The sequence below is a fragment of the Heterodontus francisci genome, chromosome 16 (assembly GCF_036365525.1).
Source record: "Heterodontus francisci isolate sHetFra1 chromosome 16, sHetFra1.hap1, whole genome shotgun sequence".
Lineage (NCBI taxonomy): Eukaryota > Metazoa > Chordata > Chondrichthyes > Heterodontiformes > Heterodontidae > Heterodontus > Heterodontus francisci.
This window is the reverse complement of record NC_090386.1, coordinates 99,663,189-99,687,091: the sequence shown is the minus strand read 5'-3', so window position 1 is coordinate 99,687,091 and position 23,903 is coordinate 99,663,189. Positions and strand designations below refer to the sequence as shown.

The 23,903-nt window shown below is 42.8% G+C and overlaps 1 protein-coding gene across 2 annotated transcripts in view; it reads right to left on the bottom strand.

Annotated features, from left to right (window-relative positions):
* rbl1 (retinoblastoma-like 1 (p107)) overlaps positions 1-23,903 on the bottom strand; it is a 154,275-nt gene that overhangs the window by 116,086 nt on the left and 14,286 nt on the right. Inside the window, exons 3-8 of one of the 2 annotated variants that reach the window (XM_068048716.1) lie at positions 17,294-17,494; positions 15,415-15,479; positions 13,292-13,420; positions 6,223-6,383; positions 5,290-5,354; positions 231-417 (exon numbers count right to left, since the gene is read on the bottom strand). In XM_068048716.1, the coding sequence (XP_067904817.1) occupies positions 231-417; positions 5,290-5,354; positions 6,223-6,383; positions 13,292-13,420; positions 15,415-15,479; positions 17,294-17,494 (808 nt within the window). The remainder of the gene's footprint in view (positions 1-230; positions 418-5,289; positions 5,355-6,222; positions 6,384-13,291; positions 13,421-15,414; positions 15,480-17,293; positions 17,495-23,903) is intronic. The other variant, XM_068048717.1, reaches the window with a different exon arrangement.

Genomic DNA, 23,903 nt, shown 5'->3' with positions numbered 1-23,903 from the left:
TGCACTGAAATGTCAGCCTAGATTATGACATCAAGGTGAGTGGGACTTGAAATTCTGACTCAGAGTGCTACCATAAAGTTAAGGTTAAGTAGGGAAGGAAGGGAAGAGTAACAACTGGCTCAGAACAGAGGATAAAATATTAAGAAATGCTGAGGATATCAACACTGAACAACTATTTCTTGTCACACAATGGTGCAAACAATTGTTGATCACTAAAAAAGTCTAATTACCTTTTCAAAGTGCTGTTGCAGGTTACACTCTATTTGCATTCTTGATGATAGTTTGCCAACCGGAATGTCCATTGTAGATTTTCGAGGTGTCCCTATTTCTTCATCGGCATCTTCTCCTAGAAATATCCGCTCATCAAAGTCTCCCACAGTCAGAACGTACTCTTCATATTCCTTGTTTATTGCTTTGCTGCAGCAAATAAGAACAATGCCCAAAAAAAATCGTCTGAGAGAGGTGAGGCTCATTTCTAAATGGCACCTTATCTAGAACAAAGAGGCACACAATGGGGCGAAGAATGGTGCTTTCCTTATTTTTGTTTGGAACTGTAGCCTATATGAATGGAATGCAAATCTCTCTCATTTAGCTGTAACAATCCTATATAACATGAATTTGGGGTTGTCTCAACCCAGTTCCTAGCGGATACGAGTCCAAAGGACACAACTATCTACAATTCACCAATCTCACTCTGACAGCTAGTGCAAGGGATAGAAATTTAATCCAGAGAAGCGTGAAGTGCTTCACTATGTAAGGAAGAATGAGGAGAGGCAATATAAAGAGTACAACTCTAAAGAGGCTGCAGGAGCAGAGAAACCTGGGGATATATTGCACAAATCATTGAAGGTGGCAGGCCAGATTGAGAAAGCGATTAATAAGGCTTATGGAATCCTGAACTTTATAAATAGGGGGATAGAGTACAAAAGCAAAGAAGTTATGAAGATCCTTTATAAAACATTGGCTCAGCCTCAACTGGAGTATTTTTAGGAATGATGTGAAGGTATAAGGTGCAGAAAAGATTCACGAGAATGGTTCCAGAGTTGAGGAACTTTAGATACAAGGACAGATTGGAGAAGGTGGGGCAGTTCTCTTTGGAGAAGGAAAGATTAAGAGGAGATTGGATAGAGGTTTTCAAAATCATGAGGGGTATGGACTGAGTGGATAGGGAGAAGCTGTTTCCGTTGGCGGAAGGGTCAAGAACTAAAGGACACCAATTTAAGATGATTGGCAAAAGAAGCAACAGCACCATGAGAGAAAACATTTTTACACAGCAAGTGTTTCGGACCTGGAATGAACTGCCCGAGAGTGTGATGGAGTCAGATTCAATCGAGGCCTTCAAAAGAGAATTAGATAATTATCTGAAGAGAAAACAATGTGCAGGGCTACAGAGAAAACGTGGGTGAGTGGAACTAGATAAGTTGCTCTTGCAAAGAGCAGGCAATGGGCCGAATGGCCTCCTTTTGTGCTGTAACCATTCAATGATTCTATCACACTGTACAGTAGGAAAGTACCCAAAGACTGTGAGATTAACTGTGTACCAGACGCTGTTCTACCTATCTTGGGAGTACTCAAGATTGTAGGAGCCCGAAGTAGAACACTTTCCCGTTCTAAGTATTCTTAACCTTCATCTGTGCAAAATGTACCTTCAAAATGTATTAAAAAGTTTAAGTGATGGCTCAGTAGCTTCATCCAGCGATCACTGTGCCATACATACCAAGAAGGCCCCAGATACAATCTTCTGCTGAGTTAGCCGATCTCAATCAGGTAGCGGTACAACCATTAGCCAACATTGGTTCCTCAAGCAATGCTGTAGTACCCAAGAACAGATTGACCTGCCACTCATCCCCTGATTATCAGATGTTGCTGGTGCAGAATGTCTACCAATTTTGCCTGCATAACAATCGCTGAACATCAAAGAGTAACTTACTGTGTGAAACACTTGGAAACAACGTTGATAACACTATAAAAATGAGTCATTGTATTATCCATATCTATAAATTGTATTAACAATTTTGTTATTGTACATTCCCTATTCAAAATCTTCAGGGAGATGCTGGTGTAGTGGCAATGTCACTGAACTGTTAATCAAGAGGTCTGGGATGGGTTCAAATCTCACCATGGCAGCTGGTGGAATTTAAATTCAATTAATTCACAAAAATGCAATTACTTAAAAAAATCTGGAATTGAAAGCTAGTCTCTAATGGTGCCATGAAACTATCATCAATTGTCGTAAAAACTCATCTGGTTCACTAATATTCTTTAGGGAAGGAAATCTGCTGGCCTGACATGGTCTGGCCTACATGTGACTCCAGCCCCATAGCAATGTGGTTGGCTCACCACCACCTTCTCAAGGGCAATTAGGGATGGGCAATAAATGCTGGCTTGGCCAACGATGCCCAAATCCCATGAATGATTAAAAAAAACCTCTTAACTGCCCATTGAAATGGCCTAGCGAGCCACTCCATTGTCAAAGGCAATTAGCGATGGGCAACAAATACTGGCCTTGCCAGCGACGCCTACATCCCATGAAAGAATAAAAAAAATCTTATATTTTGTTGGTTATACTTTATCTTTCAACATTTAAAATTGAAAATGCCTATTTGACCTGTTATGAAAGATTTCCATATGTAAATTGGGTGAGTGACACAGTAGTTGCAGGCTGTAGTCACTAGAGGGCATTGTAGCACTGCTGGATTCCATATCACCTACCAGTTTGAGCAGAAGCGGGTACAGTAATATAGTGCTTATGGTACTGGCTAAATAATCAAGAGGTGTGAACTAATAATCCAGTGAACAGGCACTCAAATCCCACAATTCCAGTTTGAAAAATTGAACTCAGTTTAAAAAAATCTGTAAATACAAGGCCTGTATCAGTAAGTGACCATGAAGCTATTGGACTGTTGTAAAACCCAACTTGTTCACTAATGTCTTCCATCCTTACTCGGTCTGGGTTATATGTACCTCCACTCTCACAATGGTTGACTCTTAATTACCCTCTGAAGTGGCTTATTAAACCACTCAGTTCTAACAATCCCACCACAAAGGCGGCTCGCAACTAGCTTCTTTAGTCAACTAGGAACGGACGATTAACACCAACCTTGCCAGTGATGCCCACATCCCAAGAATGTAGTCTAGAAAACTACTGTTTCCACAAGCAACGCCACTGAAGATAAATCCTCATGGACATATACATTTAAAGTAAAAAAGTTTTTTCTGTCCCCTCCTCTGGTGCTCCTTGGCACACACCATTGTCACCACATAGTAAGCCAGTGATTTACCCCAGAGCTAATGTCAGTCTATATAAATGGCTGCTGGGAAGTACACGAGAGATCACAGGTTGACATCCTTGTCTGATCTTCTTTTGCTCTCAATTGGTGGCTTGCTCATAATTGGCAGTGCCTTCAAATCCCCAGGTGAGGCAGCAACTCACCATCAGAAGAGCTGCGGCTGTAAATCCACATTCCGCAACTGTACAACCTAGCAGTTTGGATCATTAAATACTTTCCTTTCTGAAGCAAGCAATTGTGGTATGGACTGCCTGGCACTCACCCAATATTTTTATAATAATTGAACATGGAAATATAGCTTGGTTCAGCTAAGGTCAAACTAAGTGCATATGAAAATGCACCAACCAACTTACACTGAGGGAGGGAAAGAAAACGGGGCCTCTGCAGCTGGCTGAACTGCCTTTTCAACCTGAAACTTCATTAAGGAGCGAGTAACATACTGCTATAAAATAGCAGATGTTTGACACAAAGGGTAGGATTTTCCCTGCAGGATTCTGAACACTGCCGTCAGGCAGAAATGTGGGTCAGAAGCCCGAATGGTCTGGGAAACAGTCACTCATTGTGATTTTTCCCGGGGCAGCCAATTAATGGTCACAGGGCAGGCTAACCATCCAATTAAGGATGGCAGGCAGGCTCTTGAAGCTGGAGGGCCAATCAGAGCCCTCCAGCTTGAAAGGAACAGCAGGCTGCAATGGAAGGTTTCAGAATGGAGATGCCCTCTCTCTAACTTTTTAAAATTTAAAACTAAAAATGGCTTCTGCAGCCTTTTGGGGGAGGGTGAGGGGGGCGGGGGAAGCCCCTCTACAGCGTGTCCTGTGGCTACTGCACCACCAGGCAAGGAGGGGTGGCCCCTGGTGTGCTACCAGATGGTTGTCTCCAGGCAGCTAAACTGGACCCCGCCGCCTGTGAGAACTTGAAGGTCGAATGGAAACGCCAGCCCAGTGCCAGTATTTTCCATCCCACTTCCCCATCTACTGCCTCTGCTCCTGGCCCTGGCGGGGCCTGAAAATCAAGCCCAATGTATAAACAGTATTTAGGATGTCCATTCGACATGTGAATGGACTCCAGGCTTATCCTGCCTCTGTCACTCAAACCCAATGAGAGTGCACTTCTATAGCCAAGCTCTTGCTCCCTAAGGACAGAAATGTGACCTTGTGCAGGAGGTGAATTGGGATATTGTGCATTGTGCAAACAATGAACTCGCTTACTGTTATCGGACAGCACGTAGGAATTCTCACTTCACTTCAGAAAACAAATATCAGCCATGCCAAATACTTTTCATAACAGGTTGAGCTGTTAAACAGGTTTATTCATTAATAAAGTTAGTTACACTGATAAGCAGTATAGGTGGGATATTTGGAACAGTGCAATAGAACAATCCGAAGTCAGGTCACAAGCTAAATAGCCGAACCAGTCAGATGAAATTTTTGGCGTGAAGTTGCTGTATTTGCGAGAGAAATACAAATTAAACTTGCCACAGAAAATTTTGTCTTGTCCATTTCTGTCTAAGTTTCTCTTCAGTTAACAATGAACAAAGAACAATACAGCACAGGAACAGGCCATTCGGCCTTCCAAGCCTGCGCCGATCTTGATGCCTGCCTAAACTAACACCTTCTGCACTTCCGGGGACCGTTTCCCTCTATTTCCATCCTATTCATGTATTTGTCAAGATGTCTCTTAAACGTCGCTATCGTACCTGCTTCCACCACCTCCCCCGGCAGCAAGTTCCAGGCACTCACCACCCTCTGTGTAAAGAATTTGCCTCGCACATCCCCTCTAAACTTTTTCCCTCTCACCTTAAACCTATGTCCCCTAGTAACTGACTCTTCCACCCTCTTATTGTGTCATCTGCAAATTGTGCCACCTATTTCCAAGTCCAAATCATTGTTATGTATTGAGAAGTGCAATAGTTCTAACGCCAACCTCTGGGGACACCACTCTATACATCTGCTTTCAGTCTGCTACCACAGTTATATATTTATAACAACTTTAAACTCACGTGTTGTCTGCAAAATTGTTAACATCCAGAAGTCCTATGAGGTGCTCACTGTTTCCTTTCAGAATCTGAAACCAAAATCTTAATGTCAGAAAGGTCATAAAACTGATTCAGAATTTTCTGCAAGGACCTGCTCTCTTGATGGCTTTGCTACTGGAACGGGGTTCACTCCTGGTTCTGAGCCGAGTTAGCTCATCTCAACCAATAGGTACAACACTGAAATGGCCCCAACATCCCAGGTTAGAAGGGGAAGTTGGGGAGAATGAATCAGAAACCCATGAGAACAATTAGAGCTTAGAGCTTAATTGTTATCCAAAATGTCACAGCTCATGTTCTCATCTGCACTAATATCTACATCCCAACAACTGGCTTTCCATATTCAAATAAAATTATGATCACAATATTAAACTGGGCACATCCTGGTTTCAGAGATGATAGAGAGGGGAAGACAACTAAACAGATACTGGGGACAGGCACCTGAGCGATAAGCAGTGACAGGGAATATTTGAAGTGGAAAAATAAATGGCACAGGGGTCCTCTTGAAAAATCTATGGGGTACAGATAAAATAATCCCAAGTAATAATTTTAAAATCACAAAGTTTATAACTAAGGCATGGATTCAAGCTCAGAACAAGGATATTGAACAAGTAGTTTATTCAATTACATCGCACAAAGCGTAGAGAACGTGTGGAGTCACTGGAGGTCAATAGCATCAGAAAATCCAAGAGGGAACTGGGTAGCGTTTGTATGGGGAAAAGAAGCAGTCGAGGGGCATAGGGTCCAAGTACAGTCTGGTACATTCCAAATGATAGGATCAGCCAATGTTCCTTTCTGGTTGTGTATATTCCAAGTAATAGAACACTTTTGAATTTACAGTCAGGTATGTTATGCGAACGTGGTATCACTTGTGCTTGTTTCATTGCTATCTTGGCTTACCTTCCTCTCAAACAACTTCTTAATGTAAGGTTTCCAGTAGTGTTCCTTGATGCCTTTTGCTTCTACTGTGAGCCCATCATGCAAGTCACACAGTCTGTCAATGATACATGGAGGTTGCACTGGGGGCTTATAGTCCTGGCTGCTAAACTCTGGAGGCAAACCTGCAAAGGCACAAATGTAACTCACCCAGAAAGTAATTCACCCAGCGAGAATTACTCTGTTCCAAAATTAAATTTGCTTCAAAATGAAACATTAGAATCAACAAAGCAATCAGATGACAAATAGAACTGATAAGGACTGAATTTAGGAACTGGTGTAGGCCATTTAGCTCCTCGAGCATGTTCTACCACTCTATTAGATCATGGCCGATTTGTATCTTAACTCCATTTACCTGCTTTTCCCCATATCCCTCAATACCCTTACTGGAGAGTCCCAGACTGTGTGAAACAATGCTTCCTGATTTTGCTCCTAAATGGCTTAGTTTTCATTTTAAGGATTGCCCTCTTGTTCTGGATTCCAACACCTGAGGGAATAGTCTCTCTATACATATCATATTGAATCCCTTTATCATTATACACAGCTGAATTAGATCACCCCTCAAACTTCTAAACTCAAGAGAAAACAAAGTTTATGGAACTTGTCTTCATAATTTAATCCTCTCCAGCCATGGTATCATTCTGGTGAAGCTGTACTGTACCCCCTACAAAGTCCCCCACTGTGGCTGCAATGTGAATTGTCTACAGGGTGCACTGTAGCATGACCAAGGTTTCTTTGGCAGTACCTCCCAAATCTGTGACTTTCACCACCTAGAAGAACAAGAGCAGCAGGTACACAGGAAAATCACCATCTCCAAGTCACATACAGTTCTGACATGCATATGTATCACCTTCATCTTGGAGCTCCCTACCTAACAGAATTATGCAATCACCTTCATCACATGACTGCAGTAGTTCAAAAAGAATCAGCACCTTCTCAAGGGCAACTAGGGATGGGCAATAAAATGCTGGCCTTGTCAATGATGCTCACATCCAAAGAACTAAAAAAAAAAATTTCTGAGGTGCGGTGCCCAAAGCTGAGTACTGCACTCCAGAAACTGCCCAGAATCAGACAGTTATTGATAACAATGTGCCACATCTGAAATGTTTGAAAAAAGCACTATATAATTACAATTTGATGACAAAAGTAGCAAAAAGAGTTTCATTCTCCAGCACTGACATCAGTGATAACACAGAAATTCACCCCCACCCAACTTTCATTTTAAACATGGGTATCTGAAAATGGTGCTTCATTTAGTGCCTAACTTTTGAGATAATCGTTTAATCTTGCAATGAAAAAGATATATACCCATGAGTGAGTTCCAAACCTAGGAAGGGACAGGATGTGGGTGGGTGGGAGGGAGTGGTGATTTCTTACCAAAAACAAAATCCAACTGAAACCAGCTGGACTATACCTGCCAGTTCGAACTGGTTTCATTTCAAGAGGTTGGATCAAATCTGCTGCATCTGATAATGATGGAAGAAATAGGAGCAGCAGTAGCCATTTGGCCTCTCAAGCCTGCCCTACCATTCAATAAGATCATGGCTGATCTGCCCCAAACCTCAACTCCTCTTTCGTGCCAGCTTCTCATAGCCTTCAACTCCCCGATATTTCAAAAATCTATCTACCTCCTCTTTAAATACATTTAGTAATCTAGCCTCCACAACTCTCTGGGGTAGAGAATTCCAGACATTTACTACCCTCAGAGAAGAAATTCCTTTGCATCTCAGTTTTTAAATGAGTGTCCCCTTATTCTGTAACTATGTCCCCTAGTTCGAGATTCCCCTACTAGTGGAAACATCTTCTCCACATCGACCCTGTCAAGCCCCCTCAGAATCTTGTACGTTTCAATAAGATCACCCCTCATTCTTCTAAACTCTAGTGAATAAAGGCCTAACCTGTTTAGCCATTCTTGATAAGTAAACCCCTTCATCCCAGGAATCAGCCTAGTGAATCTCTTTTGAACTGTCTCCAATGCCAGTATATCCTTTCTTAAATACGGGGACCAAAACTGTACACAGTACTCCAGGTGTGGCCTCACCAACACCCTGTACAGTTGTAACAAGACTTCCTTATTTTTAGACTCCAACCCCCGAGCAATAAAGGCCAAAATTCCATTTGCCTTCTTAATTACTTGCTGCACCTGCATGCTAACCTTTTGTGTTTCATGCACATGAACACCCAGATCCCTCTGTGCTGCACTTTTTTGGAGTCTCTCTCCATTTCAATAATAGGCTGCCTTTTGATTCTTCCTATCAATGTGCATGACCTCTCACTTTCCTACATTAAACTCCATCTGCCAAGTTTTTGCCCACTCAACCTATCTATATTCCCTTGCAGATTCCTTATGTCCTCATCACAACATGCCCTCCCACCTATTTTAATATCGTCAGCAAATTTGGATATATTACACTCTGTCCCCTCCTCCAAGTCATTAATATAGATAGTAAATAATTGAGGCCCTAGGACTGATCCTTGTGGCACTCCACTAGTTACGCCTTTCCAATCTGACGAAGATCCATTAATCCTGACTCTCTGTCTTCTGTGAGTTAACCAATCCTCAATCCATACTAATACATTACCCCCAATACCGTGAGCTCCTATCTTGTGCAATAGTCTTTTACATGGTACCTTACCGAATGCCTTCTGGAAATCCAAATACACTATATCAACTCTGCTTGTTATATCCTCAAAGAACTCTAGCAAATTTGTCAAACATGATTTCCCTTTCACATAACCATGTTGATTCTGCTTGCGTTAAGCTTTTCTAAATGTCCTGCTATTTCTTCCTTAATAATGGACTCTAGCATTTTCCCAATGACCGATTTTTAGGCTGACTGGCCTATAGTTTCCTGCTTTTTGTCTCCCTCCCTTCTTGAACATTAACAGTTTTCCAATCCGCTGGGACCCTCCCGGAATCCAGTGAGTTCTGGAATATTTCGACCAATGCCTCCACTATCTCTGTAGCTGCTTCCTTTAAACCCTTGGATGCAGGCCATCAGGGTCCTGGCGACTTGTCTGCCTTTAGTCCCATTAGTTTGTCAAATACTTTGTCCCTCGTGATAGAGACAAGATCTTTCCTCCCATTAGCTCCTTACTTATCTGATATCTGTCGGATGTTTATAGTGTCCTCCACCATGAAGACCGATACAAAATATTGGTTTAAATTATCTGCCATTTCTCCTGTTCCCCGTTATCAACTCTCCAGTCGCATCCTCCAAGGGTCCCATGTTCACTTTAGCTACTCCCTTTCTTTTTATATACCTGTAGAAGCTCTTGCTGTTCGTTTTTATATTCCTTGCCAATTTACTTTCATAATCAATTTTCTCCCTCTTTATTAGCTTTTTAGTCATCTGCTGCTTGTTCCTAAAAAAATTCCCAATCCTCTGGCCTACCATTAGTTTTTGCCGCTTTGTATGCCTCAGTTTTTGATTGGATACTCTCCTTGACCGCCTTTGTTAACCACGGGCGGTTCATCCTTCTCATCAAGTCCTTTTTGACTGGGATAAATGTTTGCTGAGCGTTATGAAATATGTGCTTAAATATCTGCCACTGCTCATCCACTGACCTTCCCCTTAGTCTATTTTCCCAGCCTGCTTTAGACAACTCTTTCTTCATACCTCTGTAATTGCCCTTGTTTAAGTTGAGGACACTGGTTTAAGTTGCTCGCCTTCAAACTGAATTTGAAATTCTACCATATGATCGCTTCCCCCTAGAGGATCCTTAACTACGAGATCTTTTATTAATCCTACCTCATTACACATTACTAGATCTAAAATAGCCTTTTCCAGGGTAGGTTCTGCAACATATTGCTCGAAGTAACAATCCGTGATGCATGCGACAAATTCGTCTTCCATGTTACCTCTGCCAATCTGACCTGTCCAATCAACATGCAGATTAAAGTCACCCATAACAATTTTAGCACCCTTTTTACACGCCTCTGTTATTTCCCGATTTATATTTTGTCCTACAGTGAGGCAACTCTTCGGAGGCCTATAGACGTCTCCCACCCGTGACTTCTTCCCCCTTGCTATTCCTTATTTCCACCCAAACTGATTCCGCCTCATGATCTAATGCACCTATATCACTACTCACCACTGCACTGATACCTTCCTTTATTAACAAAGCTACCCCACCTCCTTTTCCTTTTTGCCCATTTTTCCAGAACGTCGAATACCCTTGAATATTGAGTTCCCAGTCTTGGTCACCCTGCCACCATGTCTCCGTAATAGCTATCAAGTCATATTCATTTATTTCTATTTGTGCCGTCAACTCATCTATCTTGTTACAAATGCTGCATGCATTCAGATAAAGACCCTTAAGCTTTGACTTTTTGCCATTATTACTCATTCTGGTTCTAATTTCTGCTGCACTCTTCTGCTTATATTTTCTGCCCCCTCCTGTCACACTTTGATCACTGTTCACCTCTTCACTACCCTGCTCCGCTGCACTCTCGTTTCTTTTTGATTTTTTGAACAGGGCAAGTAACATTCGCGCCACACAAGTGCCAGGCAATGACCATCTCCAAAAAGAGAGAGTCTAATCATCTCCCCTTCACATTCAATGGCATTACCATCGCTGAATCCCCCACTATCAGCATCCTAGGGCTACCATTGATCAGAAACTGAACCGGAGTAGCCATATAAATACCGTGGCTACAAGAGCAGGTCAGAGGCTAGGAATCCTGTGGCGAGTAACTCACCTCCTGACTCCCCAAAGCCTGTCCACCATCTACAAGGCACAAGTCAGGAGTGTTATGGAATACTTTCCACTTACCTGGATGGGTGCAGCTCCAACAACACTCAAGAAGCTCGACACCATCCAGGACAAAGCAGCCCGCTTGATTGGCACCCCATCCACAAACATTCACTCCCTCCACCACTGATGCACAGTGGCAGCTGTGTGTACCATATAAGAGATTAGCATGTAAAATTAAAGCGCATGGGATTGGGCATAGTGTACTGCAATGGATAGAAAACTGGTTGGCAGACAGGAAACAAAGAGCAGGAATAAACGGGTCTTTTTTCGATTGGCAGGCAGTGACTGGTGGGGTACTGCAGGGATCGGTGCGAGGACCCCAGCTATTCACAATATATATTAATGATTTAGATGAGGGAACTAAATGTAATATCTCCAAATTTGCAGATGACACAAAACTGGGTCGAAGGGCGAGTTGTGAGGAGGATGCAGAGAGGCTTCAGAGTGATTTGAACAAGTTGAGTGAGTGGGCAAATGCATGGCAGATGCAATATAATGTGGATAAATGTGAGGTTATCCACTTTGGTAGCAAAAACAGGAAGGCAGATTATTATATGAACGGCTATAAACTGACAGAGAGGAATATGCAATGAGACCTGGGTGTTCTTGTACACAAGTCGCTGAAGGTAAGCATGCAGGTGCAACAGCGGTAAAAAAGGCAAATGGTATGTTGGCCTTCATAGCGAGAGAATTCGAGTACAGGAGTAGGGATGCCTTGCTGCAATTATAGAGAGCCTTGGTGAGGCCACACCTGGAATATTGTGTGCAGTTTTGGTCTCCTTATCTGAGGAAGGATGTTCTTGCTGTGGAGGTAGTGCAGCGAAGGTTTACCAGACTGATTCCTGGGATGGTGAGACTGACGTATGAGGAGAGATCGAGTCGGTTAGGATTATATTCGCTGGAGTTCAGAAGAGTGAGGGGTGGGGGGAATCTCATAGAAACCTATAAAATTCTAACAGGACTTGACAGGGTAGATGCAGGAAGGATGTTCCCGATGGTGGGGGAGTCCAGAACCAGGGGTCATAGACTAAGAATATGGGGTAAACCTTTCAGGACTGAGATGAGGAAAAATTACTTCACCCAGAGTGTGGTGAGCCTGTGGAATTTGCTACCACAGAAAGTAGTTAAGGCCAAAACACTGAATATTTTCAAGAAGAAGTTAGGTATAGCTATTGGGGCGAGAGGGATCAAAGGATATGGGGGGAAAGTGGGAAAAGGTTACTGAATTGGATGATCAGCCATGATCTTAATGAATGGTGGAGCAAGCTCGAAGGGCCGAATGGCCTACTCCTGCTCCTATTTTCTATGTTTACCATCTACGAGATGCACTGCAGTAACGCACCAAGGCTCCTTCGACAGCACCTTCCAAACCTGCGACCTCTACCAACTAGACCACCTGCAAGTTCCCCTCCAAGTCACACACCATCCTGATTGTAACTATATCGCCGTTTCTTCACTGTCGCTGGGTCAAAATCCTGGAACTCCCTTCCGAACAGCACTGTGGGTATGCGTACCCCACATGGACTGCAGCAGTTCAAGAAGGCAGCTCACCAGAACCTTCTCAAGGGCAATTAGGGATGGGCAATAAATGCTGGCCTAGCCAGCGATGCCTACATGCCATGAATGATAACAAAAACTTACTTTCAATTGAATCCTCCCCCCCGCCCCCCCACTAATTAGTTTAAAGTCCTATCTACAACCCTAGTTATACGATTCGCCAGGACACTAGTCCCAGCATGGTTCAAATGAAGCCCGTTTCAACGAACAGCTCTCTCCTTCCCCAGTACTGGTGCCAGAGCCCCATGGCAAGCTAAATGGATTCAAAAACCAGCTGAAAAAAATCAATATTTCCTACTTGGTTGTAATAACAAGTTAGTATAATACTGTAAAATATAAGAGAGAACAGAGTAGTGCAATAGGTTATACATACTGGTCATTATACAACACTGTCCCTGCTATTGCAACTAATGATATTGAGTTGTCAACACTAGCACTTGGTCACAGGTTTGTGATTTTTGAAAGTTCTTCAAATGTTGTAATTCAAATGGGAAATGTATGTATAAAGTTCCATTTAAGAAGTGATTTTCTGACTCCTTGCTCACAAGGAGTGCAAAGTGTCAATGGAAGCATGAAAAGTTTCCAGAAATCGTGGAACTTGCATGCTTTAGCAACACTTATGAGACGATTGCAGGCTCTTGATTAGATTATTGCCACAGAGTGCTTCAAAAGGGTTAGCACCATGCTCTGTATAATACTCAGGTCAAAAGCATCTTACCTTCAAATCCTGGGTTAAGAAGGTCTTTTCTGTTGGGACACAGTAAAGCATTTCCAAACACGAGATCCAGGCAACAAAGCAAGAGGTGGTAAGAATTTACAAGGTCATCTCCAATCATACGGAAATTGCCTGCAAAACACACCAATGAAAAGTCAGTGACCTGAAATGATAGCTTGATGTTTCTCTCTACCAATGCTGCCTGACCTGCTGAGTGCTTCCAGTATTTTCTATTTTTATGAAGAATTTAAAGCTCTATAACTCTATGACTCTATCTGAACTCATTCTTCAGGCAGAAAAATAGTTATAAAAATAGTATTTCCTGCAACATTAAAACTCGGCTGCGTTCAGTGATGCTGCAACTGCAGAGAGCGCACATGTAGATGCAGTGACTGTGATGTCAAAGCCAGCGACTTCCTAGGCAGCTGCCTGCATCAATGATGACGTGCGTCTAGGAGAAACAAAGGAGGAGGGAGTGGGTCCGCCGGGTTAGAGAGCAAGGGGCCGACTCACGGGGGCAGCGAGATGGAGCCCATTAGACTGCGGCTGGAGACTGGAGCACCGCGTGGCAAGGAGTATGGGAGAGGGGTAGTGAGGGCTTGGGAGAGGGTCAGAAATTGGAAAAAGAGCAAAGGAGTTCTCTCCAATGTCATGGCCAATATCTATCCCTCAAAACAACATCACTAAAAGCCATCTGGTCATTATGTCATCACTTTGTGAGATCTTGCTGTGCACAAATTGGATGCCATGTTTCTTACATTACAATAGTGACTACACTTTAAACGTACTTAATTGGCTGTTAAGTGTTTTGGGGCGTCCTGAGGTCTTTGAAAGGTGTTATATTATAGAATCTTGCAGCACAGAAGGAGGCCGTTCTTTTTTTTAATACTTCTATCAAGTTACCCCTTCGTCTCTATTGTAAACAAAACCAACCTCAATTTTTCAAGTCATTCCTTATACCAGGCAGCATCCTAATAAATCTGCAAAATACCCTCTCTTTGCCTCAACATCCTTCCTATGGTATGGGAATAGTGGCCATGAAACCATTGTCAATTGTTGTAAAAACCCATCTGGTTCACTAATGTCCCTTCGGGAAGGAAATCTGTTGTCCTTACCTGGGCCTACGTTGTGAAATAGAGAAATAGAGGGAGTGGTGTCCAAATTGGTTCCAGACAATACTAAAATAGTAAGCATAATAAATAATTCTGAGAGCTAAAGGAAGTTGCAAGGGGACCAAATGCTGGAAGGTGGGATTAGAATGGGTGGATCGTTTTTCAGCCGGCACAGACACGATGGGCCAAGTGGCCTCTTTCTGTGCCTTAAACTTTCTATGATTCTATATTGATTAGATTGTAGAATTGGCAAAAATACTAGGAGCCTACATGTGACTCCAGGCCCACAGCAATGTGGTTAACTCTTAAATGCCCTCTGAAACGGCCTAGCTAGTCACCGCAGACAGTCTGACTTAAAGTTTTAATCAGATTCACGATTACATATCAACTTTTATATTTTATACCTCTTGCCACAAATCCCAGTATTGCATCAGCTTTTTTATGACCTTTTCCACTTGCGGTGCTGCCTGTGAACCTAAATCTGCAAATCCCTCTGTTCTTTTACATCACTCTCTTTTGCTTATTCAAAGAATTTTTTTTTAAACCAACTTATATTCAGTGACATTGAATTTCTTCTAGTTTTTTTTGCCAATTCTACAATTTAATCAATATAGAATCATAGAAAGTTTAAGGCAAAGAAAGAGGCCACTTGGCCAATCGTGTCTGTGCTGGCTGAAAAATGATCCACCCATTCAAATCCCACCTTCCAGCATTTGGTCCCCTTGCAACTTCCTTTAGCTCTCAGAATTATTTACTATGCTTACTATTTTAGTATTGTCTAGAACCAATTTGGACACCACTCCCTCTATTTCACAACATAGGCCCAGAAAGGAACCTCTGGAACATTGTTACCCACTTACAATCACTCTGAAATAAAAGAGTGAAATGAGGTGAAGTGACAATATGAAGAAATAATACTCAGGGAAGCAGGACTGTTCTATATAGTATAACTTGTATTTTGCTAGCAACCACCAGAACTGACAGGATGGATAACAGAAGAGCAAAGTCGCTTACCTTTAGTATACACAAACAAGGTCCAGCAAAAATTAAAAGCATCAGTTGCACTGCATGGGAGGCGCCTGTAAGACAAGGAGCACAGCACTGCATTATAAACAGAGTATCTTTCATTTAATAGAACTGTACAATATTATGACAGGTTTAGATAAGTTAGACAAGGAAAAACTGTTCCCATTAACAAATGGTACAAGGACTAGGGGACACAACTTGAAAGTTTTGGGCAAAAGATGCAGGGGGAATACGAGGAAGCACTTTTGTGCGCAGCGGATGGTAATGACCCAGAACTCACTGCCCTCAAGTGTGGTGGAAGCGGAGCCAATCACTGACTTCAGGAGGAAGTTGGATGGACACCGGAGAGAAATAGACTTGCAGGGCTACGGGGGTTGAGGTGGGGATTGGGACTGACACCATAGCTCTGTGGAGAGCTGGCATGGACTCAATATACTGAATAGCCTCCTTCTGTGCCATAAAAATGACCCTATGACTCTTTGAATTTTCTCAATTCTCCCCTGAAGGTGTTGATTTCTTGATGGGGTATTGTTTCAATGACACCTTTCAGACTCCAATACCTCACCCCAGTAGCCCATTATTCATGTGTGAGACTTGACAGTGACTACTGACAGTCTATTCAAACAAAAGGGCATTAAACACAAATTTGGCACTGTTCTTAGCCAAATTATACATGCACACACAGTCCAACTATAGTACTGTACACCTACCACACATGGCTCATGTAGGGGAGGGGATGGCGTAGTGGTAATGTCACTGGACTAGTAATCCAAAGCCCAGGCTAATGCTCTAGGGACATGGGCTTGAATTCCACCATGGCAGATGCTGAAATTTGCATTCAATTAATAAATCTGGAATTAAAAAGCTAGTTTAACGGTGGCCACGAAAACACTGCCGATTGTTGTAAAAACCCCATTTAGTTCACTAATGTCCTTTTGGGAAGGAAATTTGCCGTCCTAACCTGGTCTGGCCTACATGTGGTTGACTCTTAAATGTCCTCTGAAATGGCCTAGCAAGCCACTCAGTTCAAGGACAATTAGGGATGGGCAATAAATGCTGGCTTAGCCAGTGACACCCATATCCCACAAACGAATAAAAACAAGGCTGATACTGCACAGATCAGATGATCAAACCTGGGGCTTGCTGAGCCATATGACTTAATTATTCATTGTGCAAAGCCACAAAACCATCAGGACAACATTTTTTAACCTCATTACCAGATTCAACATTGTTACATTGGACGATACCTAGAGACTGCTCACATAACTGGGATAGAATAGGACAAAAGAGATACATGGAGAAAGCAAGTCATTACCACCAACGCAACCTCCTCCCCCTTGCCCCCACCTTAATCATGTTCCTCCAATCTTTTCTCTTTACTTCTCTTCTGAAAGCAGTGATTCTTGCTGGGGCAATTTCACAGGTGCCTGACTCCAGAAGGCACTATTCACGTGGGACTGGACAGTCAGTGTTACTGGACTATATAACTGTGGAAAGCCAAAGTTACCACCCACAGAAACATATCCCAGGATAGGTTTCTGCCTTCAACACAGGATAATATAATGGAAAAACCCAAAGGTTAGTTGGCTGACTTTCTGTCATACAAATTTACATTTTGTTGACACTGTCACTGAACAAATGCCTTCCTTCTCACGATATATTTCCTTGAGTTTATATTGCGTACATCCTCTGCTTCCAGAAACAGCTCTTCACATCAGCCACCTTCTCCAAGAGAGCACATCACTGCTGTCCAATGCTTTAGTATGGGATTTAAATTTGTAGGTTAGCAATCTAATATGCAACCACCAAAGTGCTAAGATTACACTTGAGATTAAGGCTGCCATGATTAAACAGGGAAATAACTTACCTCTGTTTTCTGCTTCTTTGAAACCGAGGCTGGTCCTCGTGATGGTTTTGAAACATGTCCAAAAATATAGGTTCAAATTTTTTGAAAATAACAGTTGAGACTTCAAAATTCCTTTCCAGCTGCTCCACTCGTTCCCTGAATTCTTGGGATAAGTTGGCCATGTCTGCCCATTTCTTCATCTTGCTGAAGAACTGAATTAGGCTGTAAACCGAGTAAGAATGGAGCACAGTGAAGATAAATGAGATTTACTGAAAGACTCAGACTACCGAAAGTGAAACAATTGGTGATGCCAATGTAGGAGAGTTAAACCTCTAATTTTAGCTCTTCTATGAATTTTGTCAATTTGAGTATTGCTGTTATTACAGAAGTTCAGGAAGTTGTAGCAAATGCTTGTGCAGCAAATAAAGTTTACTACAGTAACAATTATACTTTTTTGCATTTTTGATACACTTTTCATTAATCCATCTCCTCGAACAGGGGTTGGCAATTTGCAGCTCTGGAGCCGCATGTGGCTCATGCAGGATTTGTGCAGTTGATCCATCAAACCTATTTTTTCCTCAATATCAATTTTTAGAAAATAGTTATCTAAACGTGTTTCTAATTTAAAAAGAATATCAGATATCTAAAAATATCCTTGGTGATGGATATTTTAACAGATAACACTAGAACTTGTGAAATGTTTAATCACAAAAATATGAAATTCTATCGAAAACTTGTTAGGATCAAAAGTCACAAGTTACAGTTGCACTAGTTTGCCGAGCAAAGTGACATAATGCGTCGTCGCATTAATGGCTTATGTATTGCCTGCTAGCCAATCACGCAAGTCACTCGCAGACGTAGACATATATATCAAGAGAAGAACTAACTGGCCCTTATTTTGAGGCTGTTTTGCTACAAAAAAATTAGATTTATTTTAAGAAACAGAAGTTTGTGACAATCATCAGTAGTTTTGTGCAGAATGTTAAGGTTGACACTTGTTTAAAAAATGGATCAGCATTTGAATTTAATTTGAAAAAATTGGGATAGAGGGGTTGAAATGGTTACAAAAAAAAAGAAAAAAATCAAGAATAAAAATTGAGAAATTCAAACCAAATGGACTGATTCATTCACATTCATCTCTAATTCAGCTGGCCTCCCTGTGTATCTCATTTGCAATGAGAAATTCATCAACAACAAAAAATTAAATCGAGAGGCATTTTACTAAAAAGCACATTACCTTTGCCGAAAATTGTCCAGTTGGAAATGCCAGAACAAAAGCTGTGGATGAAGCTGAAGAACAAGGCAGACAAATCTAGGAACACGTTCACTAAGTGGGTGAAATCATCAAGTATCTCAACTACTGCTAGTTTTGTGCCAGCTCAAGAGATTGTGAAATGAGGAAAGCTGGTCACAGATGGTAAATATGGAAAAGAGTGCTTTATCAAAGTATCAAAGTACAGTGATTTAAAAAAAAAAAAATTATTTAAAAAATTAAAGACATGCTGTTATCTGCAAAGACCATGAGGGACAGAACAGTGAAAATGGCCGCAGATATCACCAGCCAGCTGATTAAAGATATAAATTCAGCTCCAGGCATTCCGATAGCTTGTGATGAATCGGGCGATGTTGATGACATTGCAAGATTGTTCTTTGCAGGTAGGTAAATGAGTGTCAGTAAAAAGGTGCTGCATTGAAATCCGTAATTGTGTCTCTGTCTTGTTTTTCATTATTATTGGTATTTGAGTAACAACACTGCAGCTCATGAGATATTGCCTTTTTGACTACAGTTAAAAAATGGCTCTTATTATTAAGGTTGCTGACCCCTGTCTGAGGTTAAATGTGACTGGGGCTGGGGACTCATTGAAATAGGTTCCACCAGTTGTAGACTAGTGTTCTAATGCAGTGTACCACAAAGTACTACAGATTAATCATCATTTCTACCAATTTTAAATCAGCTCCTCTGCACTTGGTAACTCTTGTAACAATAAAAATACAGAAATAAACCAAAATAAATTAATGACAATAATTCTTTGCAACAGGTTGAATTTTGAAAAGGGGTAAGGATTGTGATAAAAAGCTTTTTAAGCAGCCGAACTTCATAAATCTTCTCTATGGTGCAGACTACTGGGATGAAATGAAATAATATGCTAAAGCCAGTGAGTTGTATAAGCATATATGTTAACAAGGAAACCACAAACAATGTCACAGCAAAGATCTGATATTTCAGGTGTTATGAAAATACTTCCATTTGTTAATATTTTTTGAGGACTTGTGTTTTAGAATTGTGGAGATGGATTCATTTGAGATTGAAGGGATTCCACGGATATGATTTTTAAAAGGGTCACTGGAAGGACTCTGTTTAAAAATATTTACTAGATGTCACATGTCTTCAGCTAAGAAAACCACAGGTGTCTTCTAACAAAGGGAGTTTATTTTTATTCATTCATGGGATGTGGGCTTTGCTGGCCAGGCCTGCATTTATTGCCCATCCCTAATTGCCCTTGAGAAGGTGGTGGTGAGCTGTCTTCTTGAACCGCTGCAGTCCGTGTGGCGTAGGTACACCCACAGTGCTGTTAGGAAGGGAGTTCCAGGATTTTGACCCAGCGACAGCAATATAGCTCCAAGTCAGGATGGTGTGTGGTTTGGAGGGGAACTTGCAGGTAGTGGTGTTCCCATGCATTTGCTGCCCTTGTCCTTCTAGGTGGTAGAGGTCGCGGGTTTGGAAGGTGCTGTCGAAGGAGCCTTGGTGCTGTGCATCTTGTAGATGGTACACACTGCTGCCACTGTGCGTGGTGGTGGAGGGGGTGAATGTTTGTGGATAGGGTGCTAATTTTGAGCTTCTTGAGTGTTGTTGGAGCTGCACCCATCCAGGCAAGTGGAGAGTATTCCATCACACTCCTGACTTGTGCCTTGTAGATGGTGGACAGGCTTTGGGGAGTCATAGAGTTATATGGCAAACAGGATCTTCGGCCCATCGTGTCTGTGCCAGCCGTGAAGCACCTATCTATTCTAATCCCATTTTCCAGCACTTGGCCCATAGCCTTGTATGCTATGGCATTAAATGCTCATCTAAATACTTCTTAAATGTTGTGAGGGTTACTGCCTCTACCACCCCTTCAGGCAGTGTGTTCCAGATTCCAACCACCCTCTGGGTGAAAATATTTTTCCTCAAATCCCCTCTAAACCTCTTGCCACTTATCTTAAACCTATGATCCCTGGTTATTGACACCTCCGCTAAGGGAATAATGTTTCTTCCTATCTATCCTAGCAATGCTCCTCATAATTTTGCATACCTCAATCAGGTCCGTCTTCAGCCTTCTCTGCTCTAAGGAAAACAACCCCAGCCTTTTCAGTCTCTCTTCATAGCTGAAATGCTCAAACCCAGGCAACATCCTGGTGAATCTCCGCTGCACCCTCTCTAGTGCAATCACATCCTTCCTATAGTGTGGTGACCAGAACTGTACACAGTACTCCAGCTGTGGCCTAACTAGCGTTTTATACAGCTCCATCATAACCTCCCTGCTCTTATATTCTACGCCTTGGCTAATAAAGGCAAGTATCCCATATGCCTTCCTAACCACCTTATCTACCTGTGCTGCTGCTTTCAGTGATCTATGCACACATACACCCAAGGTCCCTCTGACCCTCTGTGCTTCCTGTGGTCCTACTATCCAATGTATATTCTCTTGCCTTGCTAGTCCTTCCAAAATGCATCACCTCACACTTCTCAGGATTAAATTCCATTTGCCACTGCTCCACCCATCTTACCCATCTATATCATCCTGTAATCTAAGGCTTTCCTCCTCACTATTTACAACACCACCAATTATCGTGTCATCTACAAATTTACTAATCATACCTCCTATATTCACGTCTAAATCATTAATGTACACTACAAACAGCAAGGGTCCCAGCACCGATCCCTGCGGTACACCACTGGTCACAGGCTTCCAATCGCAAAAACGACCCTCGACCATTACCCTCTGCCTCCTGCCACTAAGCCAATTTTGGATTCAATTGGCCAAATTGCCCTGGATCCCATAGGCTCTTATCTTCTTAACTAATCTCCCATGCGGGACTTTATCAAAAGTCTGAGTGGAGTCCATGTAGACTACATCAACTGCTTCACCCTCATCTACACATCTAGTCACCTCCTCAAAAAATTCAATCAAGTTAGTTAGACACAACCTCCCCCTGACAAAGCCATGCTGACTATCCCTGATTAATGCCTGCCTCTCCAAGTGGGGATTAATCCTGTTCCTCAGAATTTTTTCCAATAGTTTCCCTACTACTGATGTTAGACTCACTGGCCTGTAATTACCTGGTTTATCCCTGCTACCCATCTTAAATAATGGTACCACATTCACTGTCCTCCAGTCCTCTGGTACCTCTCCTGTGGCCAGAGAGGATTTGAAAATTTGTGTCAGAGCCTCTGCTATCTCCTCACTTTGCCTCGCCACTGGATTCTTAGCCTCTGACCTGCTCTTTTAGCCACGGTATTTATATGGCTACTCCAGTTCAGTTTCTGGTCAATGGTAATGCTCTTGAATGTCAAGGGGACATGGTTAGATTCTCTCTTGTTGGAGATGGTCATTGCCTGGCACTTGTGTGGCATGAATGTTACTTACCACTTATCAGCCCAAGCCTGAATATTGCCCAGATCTTGCTGCATTTCTACATGGACTGCTTCAGTATCTGAGGAGTCGCAAGTGATGCTGAACATTGTGTAATCATCAGTGAACATCCCTACTTCTGACCTTATGATTGAAGGAAGAGCATTGATGAAGCAGCTGAAGATGGTTGGGCCTAGGATTCTACCCTGAGGAATTCCTGCAGTGATGTCCTGGAGCTCAGATGATTGACCTCCAACAAACACAATCATCTTGCTTTGTGCTAGGTATGACCCCAACCAGTGGAGAGTTTTCCCGATTCCCATCGATTCCAGTTTTGCTAGGGCTCCTTTATGCCATACACAGTCAAATGCTGCCTTGATGTCAAGGGCAGTCACTCTCACCTCAGGTCTTAAGTTCAGCTCTTTCGACCATGTTTGAACCAAGGCTGTAATAAGGTCAGGGGCTGAGTGGCCCTGGCAGAACTCAAACTGAGCAGGTTATTGCTAAGCAAGTGCCGCTTGATAGCACTGTTGATGACACCTTCCATCACTTTACTGATGATTGAGAGTATACTGATGGGGCGGTAATTGGCTAGGTTGGATTTGTTCTGCTTTTTGTGTACAGGACATACCTGGGTAATTTGTCACATTGCCGGGTAGATGCCAGTGTTGTAGCTGTACTGGAACAGCTTGGCTAGGGGCACAGCAAGTTCTGGAACACAGGTCTTCAGTACTATTGCTGGAATGTCAGGGCCCACAGCCTTTGCAGTATCCAGTGCCTTCAGTCGTTTCTTAATATCACGTGGAGTGAATAGAATTGGCTGAAGTCTGACATCTATGATGCTGGGGACTTCAGGAGGAGGCAAAGAGGGATTATCAACTCGGCACTTCTGGCTGAAGATTGTTGCAAATGCATCAGCCTTATCTTCTGCACTGATGTGCTGGGCTCCCCCATTATTGAGGATGGGGATATATTTCAAGCCACCTCCTCCAGTTGGTTGTTTAGTTGTTCACCACCATTCACGGCTGGACATGGCACGACTGCAGAGCTTAGATCCGATCCGTTGTTTATGAGATTGCTTAGCTCTGTCTATCGCATGCTGCTGACGCAGTTTCGCACACAAGTCATCCTGGGCTGTAGCTTCATCAGGTTGACACCTCATTTTGAGGTATGTCTGGTGCTGCTCCTGGCATGCCCTCCTGCACTCTTCAAAGAACCAGAGATGGTCCCCCGGCTTGATGGCAATGGTCGAGTGGGGGATATGCCGTGCCATGAGGTTACAGATTGTGGTTGAGTACAATTCTGCTGCTGCTGATGGCCCACAGCGCCTCATGGATGCCCAGTTTTGCATTGCTAGATCTGTTCGAAACCTATCCCATTTTGCACGGTGGTAGCGCCACACAACACGATAGTGGGTATCCTCAATGTGAAGGTGGGACTTTGTCTCCACAAGGACTGTGCGGTGGTTACTCCTACCAATACTGTCATGGACAGATGCATCTGCAGCAGGCAGATTGGTGAGAATGAGGTCAAGTATGTTTGTCCCTCTTGTTGGTTCTATCACCACCTGCCGCAAACCCAGTCTAGCAGCTATGTCCTTTAGGACTCGGCCAGCTTGGACAGTAGTGGTGCTACCGAGCTACTCTTGGTGATGGACATTGAAATCTCCCACCCAGAGTACATTCTGTGCCCTTGCCACCCTCAGTGCTTCCTCCAAGTGGTGTTCAACATGGAGGAGTACTGATTAATCAGCTGAGGGAGAACGATAGGTGGTAATCAGCCGGAGATTTCCTTGCCCATGCTTGACCTGATGCCATGAGACTTCATGGCGTCCGGAGTCACTGTTGAGGACTCCCAGGGGAACTCCCTCCTGACTGTATGCTACTGTGCCACCGCCTCTGCTGGGTCTGTCCTGCTGGTGGGACAGGACATACCTGGGGACAGTGTCTGGGACATTGTCTGTAAGGTATGATTCTGTGAGTATGACTCTGTCAGGCTGCTGCTTGACTCGTCTGTGG